The sequence below is a fragment of the Oreochromis niloticus genome, linkage group LG3 (assembly GCF_001858045.2).
Source record: "Oreochromis niloticus isolate F11D_XX linkage group LG3, O_niloticus_UMD_NMBU, whole genome shotgun sequence".
NCBI lineage: Eukaryota > Metazoa > Chordata > Actinopteri > Cichliformes > Cichlidae > Oreochromis > Oreochromis niloticus.
This window is the reverse complement of record NC_031967.2, coordinates 30,574,145-30,596,693: the sequence shown is the minus strand read 5'-3', so window position 1 is coordinate 30,596,693 and position 22,549 is coordinate 30,574,145. Positions and strand designations below refer to the sequence as shown.

The 22,549-nt window shown below is 42.1% G+C and overlaps 1 protein-coding gene across 4 annotated transcripts in view; it reads left to right on the top strand.

The window, feature by feature from the left end:
* si:dkey-172j4.3 (diacylglycerol kinase delta) overlaps positions 1–22,549 on the top strand; it is a 90,286-nt gene that overhangs the window by 54,269 nt on the left and 13,468 nt on the right. For all 4 annotated transcript variants that reach the window (XM_005458612.4, XM_005458610.4, XM_025904650.1 and 1 more), the window contains 18 exons: positions 740–850; positions 959–1,039; positions 1,750–1,854; positions 2,457–2,589; positions 4,430–4,536; positions 4,681–4,806; positions 7,566–7,668; positions 7,933–8,092; positions 8,217–8,325; positions 9,573–9,712; positions 12,790–12,877; positions 14,624–14,715; positions 17,326–17,425; positions 18,740–18,805; positions 21,184–21,355; positions 21,466–21,564; positions 21,753–21,837; positions 21,955–22,062. In XM_005458612.4, the coding sequence (XP_005458669.1) occupies positions 740–850; positions 959–1,039; positions 1,750–1,854; positions 2,457–2,589; positions 4,430–4,536; positions 4,681–4,806; positions 7,566–7,668; positions 7,933–8,092; positions 8,217–8,325; positions 9,573–9,712; positions 12,790–12,877; positions 14,624–14,715; positions 17,326–17,425; positions 18,740–18,805; positions 21,184–21,355; positions 21,466–21,564; positions 21,753–21,837; positions 21,955–22,062 (1,985 nt within the window). The remainder of the gene's footprint in view (positions 1–739; positions 851–958; positions 1,040–1,749; positions 1,855–2,456; positions 2,590–4,429; positions 4,537–4,680; positions 4,807–7,565; positions 7,669–7,932; positions 8,093–8,216; positions 8,326–9,572; positions 9,713–12,789; positions 12,878–14,623; positions 14,716–17,325; positions 17,426–18,739; positions 18,806–21,183; positions 21,356–21,465; positions 21,565–21,752; positions 21,838–21,954; positions 22,063–22,549) is intronic.

The following is a 22,549-nucleotide window of genomic DNA, read 5'->3' as shown; positions in this document are numbered from 1 at the left end:
AGGTATGCAGGGAGCTGCGTGTGCCAGCAGTTGTTACGAGAAACAAGGATCTCCATGGCGACCCCCTCCCGACGTCCTGTCTCAAATTGATTACCCGTGGGGCATTCGGCCCTCTTGCACCATGTAGTCACAAACAGGGGAAGAAAGAACGAGCGCACGTTAAGCAGAGATAAGGAAAAAGGACAATAACAGCCACCGTGGCAGAATCGGTGATGAGTTTCAGCCAAGCGGATCGATTGTATCAAATGAAATCATTTGATCTTCTGAAGTTCTGACCGTGGTAATAATTTCCACGTAGCCACGGATGACTGCATCTCCCACCTGGTGCTTCCCTACCTGACTTTAATGCTGTGTGAGCGTACTGTAAACCAAATCAGACGTCCTTATTTGCTGTTTTAACAGATTAGTGTGCTGTTTTTGGGCCCCTGATCTCATCTACAGACATATCGGGTGAAAATACCCAAAAAGCCCAGCGCAGCCTTTGGGCTGATACTTCTGTTGTATCGTGACAGATCCAGTCAACACCCCTCTGCTCATGTGTGCAGCTCTATCTGTCTTTGTTTGACAAAAGCAAGCCGTCCGAGTGACACTATCCAAACCGATCTCCTTCTGTTTACATGTGAACTCCGAGAAGAATAGCTGTCACGTCTGATATTCAGAGGTTCTGGATGCGCTAACGTCTGTTTTATCTTCCTCCTCCTCTCCTTCTATCCCCTCTGTCTCTGTTCTCTCACTACAGAAAAGTGTGAAGGAGGGAATCCTGTTAAAGCAAACAAGCTCCTTCCAGAGGTGGAAGAGGAGGTACTTCAAACTCAGAGGGAGGACCCTCTACTATGCCAAAGACTGCAAGGTATAGAACTGTGTGATCGTTTTACCGCCATAGCTCTTAAACTGTAACATTTTTATTTAAATGTAATTGGCTAAAAAATAAGCTGATGGGTTTTTTTTCTCCCATTAGTCCCTAATTTTTGATGAAGTGGACCTATCAGATGCCAGTGTGGCTGAGACCAGCACCAAGAACATCAACAACAGTTTCACAGTAAGCACAAGACAGGCCTTATAAATGACTACAAGGGGGCACTTTAAAACTTTTCTAAGGGCAAATTATGACAAAATAGCCTACACGGACTAAAGCTAGGTCAGAAATAGACCATTTTAATGGATGCCAGCTCAGCTATTTGGTGTTGACGTGACTGTTTTTAGTGTAAAAGACTACGGCTAATCAGCTAATTTAGTTAGCTAAGTTAGCTTGTCTGGTTAGCAAGGTGTGTTTGTTATTCACTTTAATATAACAGGTGATGTTATTTTGGCTTGTAAAAAAAGTTAAAAGCAAAATGTAGGAATTGAAAACTTAATGGGTATACAGAGCTGCACAGAAACCTTCTTGTGATTGCTTTGGTCTCTAGGAGACCGCCCGTAGTTTGCACTGAAGACGGCAACTTGTTTGCGCACGGTTGCTAGCTAACCACCAAGCAGTAGAAACCTGAAAAAGTGCGACGCAATCCGGAAACAGAGAACATTCGCCTTAAAAGTTAAAGTCGTGTTCATACCAGGCTTAATTAACTTCAGGATTGATAACTTCTAATAAGTTTGTTTAATTCAGGATTTTATTTGGCAACAAATATCTGAAGAACAGCTGGTGCTTCCATTAGCCTGTCATGCCATATTGCTCAACAACTACAAGAAGTTCAAAGATTGGAGTCAAGTTTTTTGCTCTCTTCTAAACCTTCCACTTTCTTTCTTTCTCAGGTGATCACTCCGTTTCGCAAACTAATGTTATGCGCTGAAAGCAGGAAGGAAATGGAGGACTGGATCACGGCGCTCAAATCCGTCCAAAAGTGGGAAACCTACGAGGTTGGTGCTTCTCATCTCTGTGTCGGGCTCTTGTTATGTTTCAGCCTCGTCCTTCGTTCTCCTGGCTGACATGAGAGTAAACTGGGCCAAACTGATTATCATTAGATAATAGCGAGTCATGAGTATGTAATTAATTTTGATGAGACCAGGCTTTCACAGCTCAGTTCTTCTTCCATCTGTTTTTCACATAAATGATCCACCTTCACATCTTCTCGTCTCCTTTTTATCTGCCTCTCATTTCAGCTCTTTGCCTACCGATTGATGTCCTCATAAAACCAAGCCTCCTCTTTAATTGGTTATAGAGTGGAGGCTCTGATTTTTTTTTTATGAGCTTTTATTCTCTTTGATTTTTGGGCTTCCTAGGCTTTTTATTATAAAAGTTAATTTGGGGTTTCAATTTTTGCCTTCTCATCTCTAGTTATTCATGTGATGTGATTTTAAGCAGCTGACAAAATGTACAGCCATCGTTCTCCTACCCCAGCCTAGTTATTTTTTAATTGTAGTTCTGGGAAAGTTCTCGTTTTTGTCCTTTTGTGTTTCCTCTTGCGTGGAGAAGTGCTGACGCGTCTCAACCTCAGTGTTTCTCCTTCCCACCCCCACAGGCCAGTCAGTTTAATATGGAGCATTTCTCCGGGATGCACAACTGGTACGCCTGCTCGCACGCCAGACCGACCTTCTGCAACGTTTGCAGAGAGGCGCTGCCAGGTGTCACCTCCCACGGCCTGTCCTGTGAAGGCACGTAGACACACAGACAGACAGACACACACACACACACACTGCATCTGTGTTCTTACACTCACTCATATGAAGTCACTGGAACGTCGAGTCACTCATGCATTAATTTCTGAGAAACAATACTATCATTTTTGGCCTAACCGAAGAAATTACATCACCAGCGTTCTCTTTGTCTGCGCTTGATATGCAGTAATAAAGTAGCCTTAAAGCTCTTTCCTGCACTGTGACAATGGTTGCACAACAGGTTTGTGACACAACTGGAGACAGTTGTATAAAGTACGTCACCTCTCATATCAGGGGTAAAAATCAGATTACAGACATACTTAAATCCACTCAACACATTAAATTGTAATTCAGAGACAACTTCAACAATCCAACGACAGCCTGTAACTTGGCGACAGTGGGAAGGAAAAACTCCCTTTTAACAGGAAGAAACCTTGAGCAGAACCAGGAGGAGCAGCCATCTGCAGTTGGGGGTTTAGAAGGGAGGAAGATTTTAAGAGCTTATTTTGAAAAATATCTCGGTGAACATTAAAATGTGTAACACCACCTCAAAGTCTGTCAAGAGCATGCCAGAGCAGCAGGTCGCCATATAACCCTTAAGCGGCAGCTCAAAATCCAGCAAACAATATCACGGCATTTACACGTGGATGAAAGGCCAAAACACACAAAAATCTACGTTTACCAAAATATCCATGTACGTAGCCCTCGAAGAAGTCCAAGAAACTAAAAATGGAGACCAGTCTCCTTCAAAGTAAAAGCACCATGTACCCAGCGATTGCCCACAACAACCCGCCAACTGATCAGGAAAAACACGTTTTTCCCTAGCAACTGCATGTTGCCAGGGTATCACCAGACTCGAGGTCTGTGTGATTGAGGCTGCAGGTTTCCAATTACCATTAAAGAGAATTTCTCTTCTCAGAGAACATGTTAGTACCCGAGGGCCCCTTTTGTTTAATTTCAGCACAACATATCTTGAAGAAAGAAAGTGTTACAGGTATTTAAGTAACACTGCATTTTAATTTGGTCCCTAATATGAAATTGATTAGGTAAAAACAAAGAAATTAACTGATTAACTCTAATTAGTCAACCCACTGTCCTTGTGTACCTGCTTCAGATTCATTTTGTTCTCATGCTTTAAAAACCCAGCAGTACATTTACCACAGACTGTATCTAAATGATGGCAACACTTAGCAGTAATTAAGCAGTAACCACCTCTGAACTTGTTTATCCCTGCTTAGTTTTTTTTTTGTTTAACTTGTAGTGACCATATTTGGATTCAGTTTAAATGTCATTTATATAAAATTCACAACAACAGCAGCCATCTGAGAGAACCTTAGCATGTCAGCTATAACACAGATAGCTGTTATAGCGTGTAACACAGAAATAAAATGTTAGAGCTTCAGTGACCAAAAATGGAGCGCAGATGACTGTGACTGTCACTCAGAGGCCACGCCCCAATTGATAACTTTAAGCGTCAAAAACCACATTATACTACACATGCTTTCTAACTGAAACTGAGTTTTGCAGCAGGCTGTAAACATCTAAAGTCTTTGCTTTAAAGTTGTGCGTCTTAACATGGGAGTCTATGGGGACCGGCCCTCTTTTAGAGCAGCCTCAGGCTAGAGGAGCTGCAGTTTTTAGGGTTCCAGCTGCTCTCCAGTCCATATGTACACCGTCTCATCATGTTATCACACAGTTTTACACAACTGTATCAGGCGTACAGTCACACACAGTGACCATCAGGAAGCTTACATCATACACTCACCCGACTAGAAGAGGATAAAAGTGGAGACTTTCGGTGTGTCTGACATGTTGTTTGTTCATCTATCCTCTGCAGTTTGTAAGTTCAAGGCTCATAAGAGATGTGCTGTTCGCTCCACCAACAACTGCAAGTGGACCACGCTAGCCTCCATAGGAAATGACATCATTGAGGATGAGGATGGGGTACGAGCTGAAGCTTTTTCACGAGTTGCATTTGGTTTTGTTTTCATGCAAATTATTTTGCCTGATGTTCACACCTTTGGTTTGATGTCTTTAGAGCAGAAGGGCTTCATTTGATATGCTTTATTTATTAATTTTTCCCTCCAGGTGTCCATGCCCCACCAGTGGCTGGAAGGCAATCTGCCCGTCAGCGCCAAATGTGTGGTGTGTGATAAGAACTGTGGCAGCGTGAGGCGACTGCAGGACTGGCGCTGCCTCTGGTGCAAGGCTATCGTAAGTGTGGATTGAGTTTAGCCTCTATCCCATCAAAAACTGTCACGCTGAATCAATATTAGTGTTTATCTGGGGCATTGCTTTTAGCTGAGAGTTATTTCCAGCCTTTCTTATTTGAACTTCTGTCATTCGAATGCGTCGATGCCCGCGGAAATGGAGTCATAGCAGTAGCGAGCGCACTGGGAAAAGTGTGGGATGCAAACAGACTCAAAGCAGCTCCCTCCAATAATGGAGGTAATTTGGGAAGTGATGTTGTCAGCAAAATAAAAGTGCAACATTTGTCACATTTAAATATGAACGCAGGGTTTTCATTAAATACGGTGCACGTCTCGTTATCTGGAACCGTGTGAGCGGCTCCTTACAGAACAGAGAGATCAAATTCAGATAAATTCATTAAGATTCAATTCTCTCTTTATTTGTTTGTCTGCCCTTGGGACATGTTGACTCATGCGCAGGAAATTGTGATTCTCCACATGAGATGCTCCTCCCCCCTCTCTAAAAAAACCCAAAACTTTTTATTGTCCTTGACTTCCCGCTCTCACCTCCTCCGAAGACTCAAGGTCTGAAAAGTTCAGCGGAGTCATCAGACTAATGGGACGGCACATAGATTGGCAGCAGAGATCCCCGAGGGGAGGAGGAATAGGAAGGAAAGTTAAAATGAGAAATGGAACAGGGGCTGATAAATTCCTGTCAGCTCCAGGGCTGCTGAAACTGACCCGACGCTTCGACCGCCTCAAGCACGATGTGGAGAATCATTTTTTGTGTGTGCTGGAGTATTAATAATATTTAGGAGGGCGTTGACAGGCTGGTGATAATCCTGCAAAGAAAGTGGCACAAGGACCAACAGCACTTGGTGCATCTTAACATAAAATTAAAATCCTGCAAATTCTGCATAAAATACGTAAAAGTTTTGCTTAATTTTTCATGCTTTTAAATTCATTTAAACCATTATTTTGTAATGTTTTCACATATAACATGGATAAAATAATCTTGCCTAATATAAAAGAATATGTGACAGTTTTACAGGGAGATGCCCCTGAAATCTGCGGAGCATTTTATCGCCTTTCAGACCATTGTTTTGGTTTTACGGCCAGAAACGTTCCTTTTTTTTATTGCAGTAGTTGTGATGTACTAGACCTGACTGTACAAAACAAACGAGGAAAACAGAAAGCACTGGAACAAACAGAAAGACAAATCGAATTTGGTGGCAGTTGCTGGGAAAATGATTGCTAAATCCCACAGGCCTGCAGACGAGTCAGCGACGGGCTCGTCCACAAACACCGTAAAATGTGCAACACAAATCAGAAATGGAGACTGTTTGCCTTCGAAGTTGCTTTCTTTGAAATGTGCAACCAGCATAACTTTTACTTTGAAAGTGAACCTTCTTCACTTCTTCAAATTTAACTACCAGTGGACTAGTAGTTAGCAAGTATTTGCAGACAAACATGAAAAACTACAACCGTGTGGCACCTTCTTTGCAACCGATTTCACCTAGCAAGAACCAGAAACCTCCATGAACCACCAGCCAGTTTGGGAATAAGCCAGCCAGTTTCCCTAGCAACTGAGTGTTGTACCACGTCCAACATGGTGGCAACTCTTAAGCGAGGCGTGTATGACGTCACATGAGAAACCTCAATAGGACAGGAAGTCTTTTCCAGTCACAGCTATCGCCATCTGCTGGCCTTCAGAGACAACACAGGTTTAAGGCACTTTCTGACCTGAGAGCTGTGACCATACCGTCTGTCTCCAGCTTCTTCTGCTGTCCCCAAGTGGCAAAGAAAGTATGAAATTGCAGCTTTAATATTAACTAGAGTAAAACCAGAGTGTGCATATATATATATATATATATATATATTAGTTTTTTTTAATATAGTTCTTCCACATGTTTTAACGTGAAATACAGTTCCCATTATTTAAGTGCAACAGTACAAGTTGGCAGGAGACTCTGTAAACAGATTGATTCTTATGTAGCACTTTTCTACTCTACAAGTGCACTCGAAGGGTTTTATATCCTTCAATCATCCATTTGTACAAGCACTTTTTCTACACTTCCTAACTAACATCGGAAGGAGAAGTTGGGCTTCAGTATCCTCCCCAAGGATCGAACCGCCAGCCTTCAGTCAGTAGATGAGATGAGTTGGGAGTTCATTTGGGATAACTGGACATTATAGAATTGAGCATTGGGCTGCTGAGTGCATTTTTACCCATGTGCTTTGCACTATAACCACTTACCTTCACATCATGGATTCTTAGTGTCATTTCACCCAGTGTTCACCAAAAGACCAAACAAAGCATCGCGCTGGAAAGCCTAAAACAGCCGCTCTTTACTTAATAAGGAGTACACAGGAGCCTTTCTTTTATTATGTTTGTGCTGTACTATAGTGGATTTTGAAACACTGATGTAGTCAAACAGAAAAGTCCAGTGGAGGTATTCAAACACACAGAGAGATGTAGCTTTACTCTATCCTCTTGTTCCATTTAGCAAGAGCTGCATTGTGTTTTTGAGCGTTCAGGCCAAACGGGCACACATAATGCGCAGTCTGATCCTCCGTATACAAAGACACGCGTGCATACACAGGCTCGCACACTCAAATGAATCACAGTGGCATTTGTAAAGGTTACAGAACTGGCATTTTGGTGGGTTTCAGAGGGATGTAATGACCTTTCTGCTTCTACTGAAATATAGAATTACTGGAGACCACTGACTCTGTATGTATGTGTGTGTGTGTGTGTGTGTGCGTGTGTGTGTGCGTTCACAGGTCCATAACAGCTGTAAGGAACAAATGGGGAAGGTGTGTCCCTTGGGCCAATGTCGAGTGTCAATCATCCCTCCAACTGCACTTAACAGCATCGACTCAGACGGTGAGACACCTCTTACTCCCACCCACCCATATGGACACACAGTATTACTTTTACAGTAGGTTTTAAAGTTCAGTCATGTAATGAAATTGTGACTTAGCCCGACTTGGCTTTTTCTACTGACACTGACAATTTGTAATTCCAAGTTACTAACCCTTATCCCTGGAATTTGAGCATCTATCATCAGCAGTTTACAGTTTGAACACAGTCCCAGTGGCATTTGAACTCCACGCTGTGAGCTATACAAACATTTCTGCTCGTTTACAGGCTTCTGGAAGGCCACCTCGGCGTCGTGCTCCAGCCCTCTTTTGGTCCTGGTCAACTCTAAAAGCGGGGACAACCAGGGGGTCAAGTTCCTCCGCAAGTTCAAGCAGCTTCTGAACCCAGCGCAGGTCTTTGACTTGATGAACGGAGGGCCAGAGCTCGGGTATTTAAGAGCTTTTTCTTTCTGAATCCTTGTAATATCTACGGGTCGTTCTCCAGTAGAACATTTAATAAGTGTTGCTCTCTATAAACACCTGCCTCTCCTTTGCTCCTCATCCTCCCCTCAGCCTGCGCCTCTTCCAGAAGTTTGTGACATTTCGTATTCTTGTGTGCGGAGGAGATGGCAGCGTGGGCTGGGTGCTCTCAGAGCTGGATAAACTCAACCTCCATAAACAGGTGAGAACAACGAGGTGGACGAGGAGGAGTGGATGTTGCCGATGATGTAACGCTGATGGGTAGGAGAAAGCGGCGAGATACCTGTTGTTGTGTTAATCTTGATGCTGGTGAGAGGTGCTTTCAGAAGAAACACAAACAATAAGCCAAGTTTACATACTTGAGTCTGTAATTGAAATCTAATCTAATATTGATCCTGACTGGAGAGGGAGTGGTTCATGGTAGAGAGAAGGGCAACACAGCCTCCTTAGCTGAACTAATTCATTAATTCTATTTAATTAATTTCACATATATTGATGTTGTGGCAGATTAAAATGGCTTTTTATGTTAAATTAATACTAATTTCATATAAAATGCCGCATCTAATCAGTTTTGTTTCAGATTAAATTGATAAATGAACGAGATTAACCACTTAAGTCAGCATCAGCTTTAAGATGTTAACTGAACAAATCAAGGAGTCAGAATTTTTGTAACCTAAGCCTGATTTTTATAGATTTGTTGATCATTTAACATTGCAGTTGAAACGAACCTCTCAGAGAGGTTAACTACGGACAGAGTTTATTACCGGCACTAAATGAACATCATTTTCCTGTCTGCTGCTGACAGCTGTGGTTAGAAGTTTATATCCACTCATCCTGGGAATGAATGTCATGGTGATTTTTAATTACTTTAAAATATAAGACAAATAATATACACATACACATGCCCAGTGCCCTGCAGCCACTCTCAAGCATGGTGGTGGTAGCATCATGCTCTGGGGCTGTTTCACTATCAGTGGTCCTGGTACGTGGTTGAATTTGGAGGTGGACTACCTCCAAATTATTCAAAGTCATGTCAGATCAGCAGCTAGACAGTTTAAGCTTGAACACATCAAAGCTAGTTTCGGAGTGGATAAAACAGAATAGCATTAAGCTTCTGGAACAGGTTTCCCAAAGCCCCAACCTCAGCCCCACTGAAGATTTGTGGAACACATTAGACATCAAATAACCAGCAATAATTGTGCCAGAAGCTTGTTGATGGATACCAACAGAGACTGGTTGAGGTTCAGCTTTCTACAAGTATGAGTGGAGGTATATTTTTGAGCACAGGAAAGGGTGAGGATGTCTCAGAAGACAGATGTAGTGCAAAAATAAGCCATGGCAGTGAGCTAACATGGTCCTGACTTAGTTGCAGTCATCAGTTTGTTTGCTTTTTATTGTTCTGTATTTTGCATCAGTTTTTCTGAGGCTCGTTTCTCCGTGTGTCTGTAGTGTCAGCTGGGCGTGCTGCCTCTGGGCACAGGTAACGACCTGGCTCGCGTTCTGGGCTGGGGCGGCCTCTGCGATGATGACGCTCAGCTCCTACAGATCCTGGAGAAGCTGGAGAGAGCCACCACCAAAATGCTGGATCGGTAAGACCAGAGGGAGAGAGGGTGGAAAACACGGGGCGGGACTTTGGTTTCAGCTGGGTTTTCTCACTTTTTAAAGTTCCAAGTCCGTGTGTGGTTCCTGTAAAAGTCCTCGGAATTAAAAGGTCCAGAATGAAGTGCTTTTAGCTGTTACTGCTAGTGCACACTAAGTGAGGTTTAATTTATTTGTTTGGGTTGTGAGACGAGAGATGTTCACGGTGTTTTCTTGAAATAACTTGCTGGAGGAGGAAGTCCCAGATGAACGAATTAATGAAAAACAGATCTGGTCCTGTTAGGTTTTTATATTTGGCTTCATTAGGTTCACTGAAGGGCTGCAGACAGAAGCAGGCGATACTGAGAGTAATAAAAAGAATTAAATGAAAGTACTACAGGCTATTCATTTCTGTCTGCACTCCTGAGAAAGATTTATAAAGTTAAAAATAACTTTTAATGCCACAGAGTTCAGCCAGCAACGGGCACAAAATGAAACGGACTGAGTGGATGGACAAATTTATGCAGAGCCCTCCGAGCTTCACAGAATGTTGGAAGCCACCTTTCCATATTTGCCATAAATGGTGCCGATTAAAACCAGAAAATGAGCCACAGCGAGCTTTTTACTCCCCGTGTGCCGTCATGTGAATCCAACACAGCCTTCCTTAGCCTCAGCGATTTCAAACAACCCGACAGTGACCTCTTAAATGTCCGCTTCTACTTGCACCTTATTTTTAAGATTTTGCCTCATAGTACAATTAACCACAGAGTAGGTCATCATTTTTGTCAGATAATTAGATTAAAAGTTTTCCAAAAGGGTCCAACACCACAAACGCTGCTTAGAGGTTCAGTGGCTCCAATTATCTAACGTGACATCCAGCAGATAGCTAGTGGCTGCCTGTGCTGGCACAGCTGTTACTTAATGATGTCTGTAAACATGTTTATTTCTGCTGCAGATTTGGGCATTTTAACGTGGGAGTCTGTGACTTTTCAGCCTCGAGTGGAATTGCAGTTTTTAGCACTTCCTTGTGAGCCTCACTTGTCGCTCAGAGGTGCTTCCACGACCAAAAAACAGAATACGTGATCGGAAAACTGGAATATGAAACACAGAGTGTGGCGTTTAAGCTCATGAAAAAGAGAGTCGTACATAAACCCTTTTTCAGAGTCATACATTACATTATATTGTATTATGGGGTCATAATTATTGAATCTTTATTGACTATATCGCTGGATTTTAAAACCTGCAAAATAATAAGGAAGTAAAGAGTTATAATGAATGATCTGAACAAAGTAAAGTATTTGGAGTGGAAGTAGGAAGGGCCACGACATGGATTAACTTCAATAAAGAGCAAATATATTAAACTAAAAGTAAACGAACTAGACCAGAAATGTTAAACTCATTTTACATTGTGGGCCACATACAAACTACTTTGATCTTAAGTGGGCCGAACTAGTAAAACTTTAAATGGCTGAGATATCTAACATTAAAAAATAAGAAGTGCATGCTGTGCCCAACAGTACGTCTTGGTTGTTTACATGATAAAGAAATGCTGCTGTAGTAAATGAAAGAAGTCTGTCGACAAGGCTCTTTGGGCTTAAGTTGTAAGAAATAAATGTGTAAAAGTACAGAAAGATCTGTAGCATGTAATTGCCCAGTAATTATAAATAACAAGGTTTTTTATTAACTCACAGAAACCATTCTACTTTTATTTATCTAATGAAACCATTGTACACATCAGAAATTTTTACAGTAGATAATAAAAAAACAGTTACTTAATTATGTTGCTTTAGTATTAATAACCACGGGGGAGGTTTTTATCAGTAGAAGTTATGAAAATACAGATAAAACTCCAAAAGTTATTAGTCATCCAGTGGGCCAGATGGGAGTCTTTTTGGTGACCGATTCTGGCCCCTGGGCCTTATGTTTGACGTGTGATTCTGGAGAAATCGTGGGGGGTTGCTGAGAGCAGCTTGATACTTGTTGTAAAAAGTTAAAACAAAGCTAAATAGAAGGCTTTTATGTTGAAAATCTGGCACCTCAAAGCATTTTTTATATTTCACAGCTTTAAAAGGCTAAAAGTCACAGTGGGAGTAGCCCTCATATTTGATTTGGCAGATTTATTTATTTATTTTTTATATATCTTCATTTTTTTACATTATAGAGCCACCATTGAAGCCTCTTTGTAGCTTTCATTGAATACTCAGTCTTTTATTTTGAAAATTAGACACAGTTTTTGTGAACCCAATAACATCCTGGAGTTAAATGAGGCTTTTATGTTAAAATAAATTCACAGATTTTAAAGCGCACAGGTATTCAATTGAGAGACAAAGGCTTTTATTTTGAAAATCTGACGCACACACCTATTCCCTGCTGTTAAAAACTGTCAGGCTCCAGGAATGTCGTGAGTTGACCCTATTGACCCCATCCTATCCACGCTGTTTTCCAATGCCGTTGGGACTATAAAGAACCAATCACAGTGCGTGGTGCCAGCGTTTTGGACACTCCCTTTATTGTCACTTAAAATAACCTGAAGCTTATCTTAGTGATGGAGCATACTCTACATACCTGGCTGTAAATGTAACTGTTCAGGTTCAGGTATGAACTACACGCCATGAAAGTATGTCTTGGTTTGCGGTGGCCTTCTTCCCGGTTCCTGGTTCTTCATGCGTGCGATGATGTAAACGGGAGATAAAATGCCTTACATGCTTCAGCCATGAGTTTGGGGTATGTTTTCTTTAACTGTTAATCATCTACCCCCAACCGGTCACGGCAGATGGCTGCTTCTTCTGATTTTGTCTTTTGGTTTTCATTCACGTAAACAAACCATTCTGGAGTCAAAGGACAGCGTAGGCTTTACCACACGCTGCGAGTTGTGACGTCTTTGGGGTGAAATTAAATGATAAAGCAAACTTTTTTATGGGCAGCAGAGGTCAAACTTCTCTTTGAACTTACATTGAACTGCAGGTCATTTCTTCGTTGACCGCTTATCTGCGGTTTGAACAGGATAAGGAGGCTGTTGCGTCTTATCTCAGTGTGATTATCTGATAACGGTTTTCTTTTTTTTTTTTTATCAATCTGTGTTCCTTAGATGGAGCGTGATGACATACGAGGTGCCCACCACCAACAAACAGACGCCGATAGTGAAGGAAGAGGACTGCCTCGATTCTCCTCTACAGGTAAATCACCCCGCACGGCTCCTTTTTCCTTGTTTTTGTTTTTAAAAAAGAGGCTGTCTGTCTCTTGACAGATGGTGACCATAAATGGCTGAGCTTCCAAGCTCTCTGAAATTATTTTGGAAAACATCCGCTGAGAATCAATTGAGCCTGGCAGCTGGAAACCAAAGCAATCAGACTCAAACCACGGGGAGCGGCGGTGATATCGACAAAGGGCAGCTCTGTGTTTTCAATTCAAGCTGAGCGCTGCCTCTCAAATGCCAGATATGCCGTAGATGGTGGTTAACGTGCTAAAATCATCTTCACTCACATAAATTAATCCTCTTTACTAAATGATTTTGCAATTGCAGTAAAAGTCCAAAGAAACAGGAGTTTGTTGAGTTATAAATGGGGATTTACTAACTCCACCCTTACCACTTCTATAGGAATTAAGAGGGTAAGTAGAGTAGCTGCTGATTACCTGCTCAGAGTGTGCAATGCTCAGAGAAACGGCAAAACCTGCCCCACAAGAGCTTCATCTAAGACTTTACAGCAGGGGTGTCAAACATAAGGCCCAGGGGCCAGAATCGGCCCAGCAAAGACTCCAATCCTGCCCACTGGACAGTTTTTGAAAACACGAAGGAGGGAATAAATTTTGTATTTTTGATGTATGTTCTTAACTTTACAGTTAAGAACATACATGTGTATAAAGTATAACCAAAAAGCCTGAGTCAGCCCTGTTAGGGTTGAGCCCAAGCTCAAAGTGGGCTGTATGCGGCCCACAATGTAAAATGAGTTCGACGTTAGTGCTCTACAGGCCTCAGTTAGGTCGCGACGGTCCAGTCAAAGTCCAGACCTCAAGTTGATGAAACATTACAGCTGTGCATAAACGAATGAATGAAATGAAACGCGGTCGTAAAGAAGAGTGAGGTGCAGCAACGTGAGTGTCTGATGAGGTCACACAGTAAACAATTACTTCACGTCATTGCGGCTAAAGGTAGCTCTGCAGGCTCTTGAATCATCAGGTGCACCTCTTCACAGGACTGTACATGCCCCGCTCTGCAGAAGGATTTGTTGCACAAACTGTAAACCTGGACTGACGTTTTCTTAAACGCAGACGAATTTAGTTGAATTTCCTGTGCACGGATGAGTAATATGAGCGAGTAATTCATGCCTTGTCACGTCAAACACGACCTGTGAAAAGAAATCACACAGGTTTTTGTGGCACTTGAGATACCTTACCAATCATGCAACTAAGGAAATGCACCATTTGAAAAAACATATTCAGGCTTGCCGTTTGCGCACAGAGATTTCTCCAAATTCTCTGACTCATTTGACGGTGTTGGGAAATGTGGATAATGAGACAGTCAAAGCTTTCACAAATTAGATTATTTTGCAATTGCTCCACAATTGTAGATGTAGTTATTTTGCAAAGTGGTGAACCTCTGCCCATGCCTCATCTCTGAGAAACTCACCAAATAATGTTCCTGACCTGTTGCTAGTTGCAAAATCTTTGGCCAAAATAAAACTGAAATTAATTTAATCTTAGTTCCATTAAATCTGATAATTAATTCTATCTAAGATAATAATGTTAATCAGACATTTCTATCTTAAACTCACATAATTAGTGCCAATACCAGTAAATTAATATTTCCAGATGAAAGAGAAAAATATCTTTTGCCACTTCATTAACCAGCGTGTTTGATTAAACTACAGATCAAGTTTCTCTGGTTTCTCTGTTAACTTGAAACCTTCCTCCCTTCTTCACAGGTCCACATCACTCAGTATGCAGACTCCGTGGCCTCCCACCTCGCCAAGATCCTGGACTCGGACAAACACAGTGATGTCATTTCCTCTGCCAAGTACGTGCCACGAATGCTTCCAAACTCAGGAATGAGACAAAAGGGGAGGAAAGTAGTAGATGGGAGGGTAAAGGATAATGAAGCCTGGGAGAGGGGGTTAACGATGAGACGGGGATGTCGAGTGATTGTCTTGGTATTTTTTAAATGTGTATATATGCTTTGGTCTCATCCTGAGGCCACACATACACTTGAGAGTGCGAGCGTGTCTGTGAGTGAACGAGACAGATGAATCAGTGTTTAGGGGTCATCCTAAGTGCATTAGTACATTAGTCGTCTCCCTTTGGGGAACGGTGCAGCAGGACTCGTCTCCATTTCTCTGCATGTGTTTCTTTTAAAACAGTGCTTATTGTAGTTCAGACCTGCAGCACATTTAAAACACCTCGGGGACTTTAAGGACACGTTCACAGCAGATTTCCCATGAAATATAACAATAATAACTTCTTTTTAAAAAACTTGAAGGCGGCACACAGAACTTTCACAGGATTCGACGTGTGAACAGAATTCAAGCACGAAATGACATTAAAATATAATTTATGGAGTTCAGCTGGGTACTGTTCTCACCCCGAGTTACTATCAGTGAAAACTCATAGAAGAGTCTGGTGTAGCTCCTGCACAGGGCCGGGACTTAATGTAAGAAATGGGATGTCACTCTGCCAGCAAAGCCATTAAAGGAGGAATAAGTAATGTAAGCCTGCTGTCACGCTCTAATGGAGCCCTCTAAACATTAACAATGATCTTCCACTAACATGCCTGGGACAGTAAAGACAAATAAGTGTAGATTTACGAGAAAGCTTGAGAAAGTTCTGGGATTCGGCACACAAAAATCTAAAACCTCGCCTGGTTTCCAGTTAAGCTAGTCTCTCCTTCAGGATCATCCCCTGGTGCACCTCTGAACTGCTTTCAGTGTGGATTTGATTTTTAAATCTCTCCCTAGAAGTCTGTTACTGGAATATGTGGTAGCTTTGCCTCTGTGATGCTGGCTGCAACGCATTTAAATTCTCAAAGTTGATGAAGTCACAGGGAGGCGAATCCAGCAAGTTGGGCCTGAAATGCAACATTTTGGGCTCTTTTAAACTAATATCTCATATCTAGAGACCCAGTTCTTGTCACAAGTGATGACTCATCCAGTTTCTTTCACTTATCCAGTTCAGGGACTCTGGAGCCTGTCCCTGTGACAGTCGGGGTATGCCCTGGACAGGTCCTCAGTCGATCACAGCGCTAACAGAGAGGCAGACAGCCATCCATTAACACGAACTTCCAGTTTAGAATTGCCAGTTAACCCAACCCCCGCATGTCTTTGGGCTGTGGGGGGAGTTTAGAATACCCGGACAGAACCGATACAGCCACGGGGAGAACATGCAAACTCCTCAAGATGCTAGGTGGTGGATTCAAACCCAGGACCTTCTTGCTCTGAGGTGACAGCAAGTGATCATCCTCCACACAAATTTGGATCAGTTTGAAACAGAAGTTGATTTTTGCTTTTGGACCTCCAAGGTGCGCAGGGAAGATTCAGTTCAGTTATTTATATAGCACCGAATCACACCAGCAGTGGTCTCATAGTGCTTTATATTGTAAGGTAGAGACCCTACAGTATGCAGGGAAAATCCTAACAATCAAACCATCCTCTTTGAACAAGCACTTGGCAACAGTGGGAAGAAAAAAACTCCCTTTTAACAAAAAGAAACAGAACTTCCCTTTCAAGAAATTTACTAAATTTAAACATAATAAAGTTTAGGGGTTGGTTTTACCTTTTTTTTAAAATCACACGTCAGATGGTGTAAGGGGGGGGACTAAAAGTACTATGATATGTGTATTAAGTGAACGTGCAAACCGCTACGCTATGAAAGTACTATGAGATGAAAGTTTACAAAAGCGTAATCTATGGAGTAACTGTATCTGACTAATCTGAACAGTAGAAACCAGTCTGCCCACCTGGCAAACATCTTGTTAGAACCTCTATTGGATGCACTCTGCTTAAAAGCAGTTACACCTTAAAAAGAGCTTCCAGATAAAACTGTATCTTATATCCTTTAGTGACATCTTTACCGTTATTGGCGCGTCACCTGCAGCTGCTGAGCCATTGCACGTGATTGATTGTAGCACCGGTGAAGCTGAATGGATATTCATCAGCACTAGAAGCTTTACCTTTTAAAGACGACGCTTAAATTCATTAAAAAGGTGCGATGAGACGTGTAATTTCCACACATCTAATATAGAAGTAAAATAAATAGTCTGGGCAGCACTGGAGGACATAAACGGCGTGTTTCTGTAGAAGGCGAGCGGCGATCATTTTTCAGCATCCAATATTTGGTAAAAAGCACGACGAGGACTGTGAGAGTTTGGAGAGGCCTCCCCGCTGAGTCATGCAGCGGCAATGTAACAGCTGTGAGTAAATAGTGACTGTGTGGAGGCGACGTAGCTGACAGGCAGGTAGGTGGCAATAAAACAAGTGTGTGTGTGTGTGTGTGTGTGTGTGTGTGTCTGTATAATCTTCAGTGCAGTAACCGCACAGTGACTCACACAATCTGAAACTTGTTAGCCGTATAATTAGTTTCACTCTCTGTGTTAATCACGTTAACCTTCACCTTCACGTCTCTCCCTCCCTTTCAGATTTCTGTGTGGGACGGTGAATGATTTTGTGGCGGAGGTGGGGAAGGCGTACGAGAGAGCCACGGAGAACAAGGAGGAGGCAGATGCCATGGCAAGGAAGGTAAATGGGTTTTGTGTGCAGCCCTGTGGGTTATGTAAGAGCTTGTATAACAGTAACTAGTGGGCAAGTGTAGGTGTGCGTGCGTATAATTGAGAGTGTGAAATATAGTTGAAGGTTCAGTGTTATCACTCCCTGCTTTAGTGTTCTGCGCCTTTGGCGGTTCATGTTTTCTTCTTGCTGAATTATTTGACTCTTCATTAGAATTTAAATGGAGACATTGAAGCTGGACGTCTGAATGCAAGCATTAAAAGCTGAGTCAAAGTCACTCCTCGCTGTCTGCACAAAAGACTCTAACCCACTCATGCTTTGATCATTTTCATGCTGCTTCTCGTTTATTTGGGACGTAATAGGATACAACGACGGGATAACATCTAAATTCAGAAATTTCAAGTCTTGCTGTCTGTGATCTAGTGTTACGCACTCAAAAGTCTATCAGGTTTGAATGCACTTGCTTTGTGTTTTTGTTATTTTACCCACAGTTTTCACATCATTTTAGGGTGACTCAGGTGGTAGAGTGGGTTGTCCACCAATTGGGGGATCGATCCCCAGCTCCTCCTGCCAGCGTGCCAAAGTTTCCTTGGGCAAGATCCTAGTCCGTAAATGAGTCCTTACTATAATTATGTTTAATGTTTAGCAGGTTTATTACTCACTTCAGATATGAAGGCTTACAGAGCAGTCAGTGACCGTCTGACCCATTCCCAGTTGGCAAATGGTTGCTAGAGGTTGTTCACAGTTGCTAGGTAAAATTGGTTGCAAACAGGGTGCTGCACCAAAAACCTGCTTTGGTCGTAGTTTGCTGCAGAGTTTTCTGCAAACGCTCGCCACGACTCACCAAATGCTGGTTGCACGCATTTTTCTCTTGCAACCAGTCTGTTGTCCTGATGGTGGACAAGTTAACGCCATATAGATGACGATCACATGACTACAACGCCTGAATACAACATTTACGCTGGAGTCTCTGCATAGAAAATCACTTTGAGAAGTACAAGATTCCAAAAAACTAAGAAAAATCTTTTCAGCTTCCACCACACCCTCCGACCAACCCGCCTTTTTCCAAATACTGCGTTGCAGCGTTGATGCCTGGTGGGATATTTGCCTCGTAAGTCTCAAAATAAAAAGTCCTGTGTGCACCGAATCAGACGGAGTATTGATTTCACGCTGGTTTGAGGTGTTGCTGCAGTCTCACAGAGTGACAATTTCAAAGTGATGCATACTACATGTCCAAATTTACACTGCACTCGTGTAATTTTGAAGTGAGAAAGAAAGCAATGCAGATAATGAAAATCTCCCCGTCTGTCTCTGTTCCTCTCCCAGTGTGCGCTGCTCAACGAGAAGCTCGATTCCCTCGTCAAGGCCCTAAGTGAGGAAGCTGAAGCCCAGGTAATGACAACAAGTGGTTATAAGAGACTTTAACTGTGCAAACACACCAGCATTTCCACACTGACAATGACATAACACAACCAGTTATACTCAACCCAGATCATGTTTACAGTTCCCACGGAGTACTTAGTTTAATAACGTGCATGTGGGTTCTTGTAGGTTTTGACTCATTTATGTAACCTCCCATCCACCGCTGTTCCTTCACTACTTTGTTTTTACTCTTACTTCTATCGTTACGGCTTCATAAATGCTTCTTTTTTAAAATGTCTTAATCAAAGACACAATCAGAAACACAAAATCTCATCAAAGCCTCAGACTTTACAAACAGTAAAACAGACTTCAAATTAATGTTACGAGGAAGAAGAGAAAACAAGACCAATTTAGTTGTTGTTTGTTATCCCAAAGGGCTCGGTGTATCAATACAGTATACCTCCCCGCTGTTATGTGAAGAAGACACAGCAGTGTGGAACCGCCGGCCTGTTTGCACAATTTAACTTGTGAAATGATCTGTGTCCTCTGCTCCCTTCTGTCCTTGAACAACCATCATTTGAATCTGTATAATGTTGAAAGTTCAGTAGTAGTGAGTGAAGAAAAAAATACAGCAACAGAAAAGATTTTAAGTTCAATTCTGAATTTAACAGGAATTTAACACAGTCAAGACAATGTGGGCAAATACTCAATACTGTCAGGACTCTTGCTGCAGCATTTTCGATTAGCTGAAGGCTTTTCAGGGAGTTTTTAGGACTTCCTGATAATAATGAATTACAGTCGTCCAGCCTGGAAGTAATAAATGCATGAACTAGTTTTTCAGCATCACTCTGAGACAGGATATTTCTAACTTTAGAGATGTTGCGCAAATGGAAGAAAGCAGTCTTACAAATTTGTTTAATATGTGCATTGAAGGACATGTCCTGGTCAAAAATGACTCCAAGGTTCCTTACAGCATTACTGGAGGCCAAGGTAATGCCACCCAGAGTAAGAATCTGGTTAGATACCATATTTCTAAGATTTTCAGGGCCAAGTACAATAACCTCAGTTTTATCTGAATTAAGAAGCAGAAAGTTAGCGGCCATCCAGGTCTTTATGTCTTTAAGACATTCCTGCAGTTTAACTAGTTGGTGTGTGTTACCTGGCTTCATGGATAGATAGAGCTGCATGTCATCTGCATAGCAGTGAAAATTTATGCTATGTCTTCTAATGATGCTGCCTAAGGGAAGCATGTATAATGTAAACAGAATTGGTCCTAGCACTGAACCCTGTGGGCGTGTGAAGAGGACTCTCCATTTACATGAACACATTGGAGTCTGTTAGATAGATATGATACAAACCACTGAAGTGCAGTACCTGTAATACCTACAGTATGTTCTGATGTATGTATTTAAATATTGTGGTCAGCAGTATCCAATGTAGCACTAAAGTTTAGTGGAACAAACACAGAGATGAGTCCAGTACCAGAGGTCACAAGAAGATTATTTGTAACCTTGAACGGAAGTTTTTCTTCTACAATAAATGACATTTTTATTACGGTTTCCTTCATCTCAAAAGTGAACCATACTTTTAATTTTTATTGCTTCTTGAAAGTGCTAATGTTTTTGATTGATTGCTTCATAATTATGCATGATAATGTCGTCTCCCCCTAATTATAGTCTCTCACCTCCCAGTGAGTGTCTCCTCCCAGTCTTGAACTGACGATTGCGTGGTAGACTAATTACTAAAATAAATAAAGCGGTATTTGTATTGCTAGTAATAAACACATACAGTGTCTAGGAATTCAAAATAAACTGAAAATAAGGATTGCAATGATAAACTAAGGACTGTCTGAAACATGAGGTCAAGTTTAAAAAAAAAAAAAAAAAAAAAAGGCGGCTTTGCACGCATTTTAAGTTTCCTCACGGGAGCTCAAGAGCAAAACATCATCACAGCTTTCTGTGTCTCTGCACCCTGTGGAGCCTTTTATCCAGAGATTGATGTCATTGCTTTAGAAGAAACAGCCCAGCCCTCAAAATGTCAGCATGATTTAAACCTTCTGCTCAGTAAAAGAGGAAGTGCATTGAATTTTTACCTTTGATTCAAAGTTCTGCGTGTAGCCGCAGTTCTGTCGTTAAAGGATGATAACTGCTGCCTCTCGCTGATGTTGCACCGCTGTAGAGGGCTGCGAAGCAGGGATCGTAAAAATTTATGAATGAGAAGACGTTTTCAGGTTGAACACTGCTGCTTTGGTGATATTGTGATGCTGGGCTCCTGCTGCTCGTAAAATGTAACAGATTGAATGTGGAAGTCGGGTAATATCAGGAATTCCACAAAAGAAGCCATCAAACAGCAGCATACCAGGGCCTATTTCACAGGTTTCATAGGTTTTTATTTGTACTTTCATCCAGGTGGTGCCAGCGGGTACGGTGCCGAGCCAGGAGAGCAGCGGCTCGAGCCACGGTGAAAGTGGCAGTGAGTCGGGATCGGAGGGCAAAACGTACCGGTCCAAAGAGCAGCTGATGCTCAGGGCGAACAGTCTGAAGAAGGCGCTCAGGCAGATCATCGAGCAGGCCGAGAAAGGTAAGCCGCTGTTCTGCTCTTGTCATTTAGCGCACAACATCAGGGCTGGCTTATTTTGTAAAATACAAGCATGCTGCATACAGTTCACCGGTCGTTTATCATCATTTCAGTGGTTGACGAGCAGAACCGGCACACGCAGGTCCAAAGGATGCCGTCTTCATCCTCCATCAAAAGAGAAAACAGTGAGGAGCTGAAGGATGCCGAGCCACGTAAGTTTGATCACAGCAGGGATACGAGCCATGCCAAAGTGCTCTTACGTCACGCATTAGCAAATTAAAGAGTCAAAGCAGTGGACAGTGTGATTTCTCTTTAAAGCTTTGGAGGTTCCTCAAGCCTTAAAAAAAGCCACCAGTTTTCACTCTAAAGATGCTTCTCCTACTACCGCTGTTCTGTCCAGGTCAAGGAAGTTTGAGTCCCACCTCTCCCATCGTCCTGGAGAAGCCAGAGAGCCTCAACACTGTCACCTTCAGCGAGGACACTGTGTAAGCGCGCACATGAGTAAACACACACACACACACACACACACACACACACACACACACACACACACACACAAAAATCAGCTATTAATAAACCGTCTGCATGCTTCATAATTACAGACAATGCTCAGAGAAGTGTGTGATGAACAACTACTTCGGCATCGGCCTGGATGCCAAAATCTCCCTCGAGTTCAACAACAAAAGAGACGAGCACCCGAAAAAATGCAGGTAAAAAACCCAACAAACACACAGACGCACAAACCTGATTATAAAGGGCCAACGGGGCAAAATGACGTGTAAGCACAAGCAGTCACAAGCAGTCAATTTATTTCAATGTCAAGTTAATAAAAATAAGCTTTCTAGCTTTTTTTCTAAATTGTATGTCAGAAATGTTTACTTATTTAGATATTCCCCTCCCTATATATTCCACCTTGAGATAGGAACTCCCATAAATACATATCCATCAGGGTCAGTCGCATCAAATCTGTGAGGTCCAACCTCTTACACGCAATCTTGTCACTGCACTCTTTGTAAATACCCACTGTAATCCCAGTTCATTACGCTACATGTGACCTATTAGTCTGTGACATTCTCAGTCATGCCAGTAAATAAAGGTGCATATCAGAAAGAAACATCCGATCAGAGATGACAAAGTTCCCCCAGTAATGACCTCCTAATGCTAGCAGCAGAAGAATATCTGCTTAAATTGCTTCAG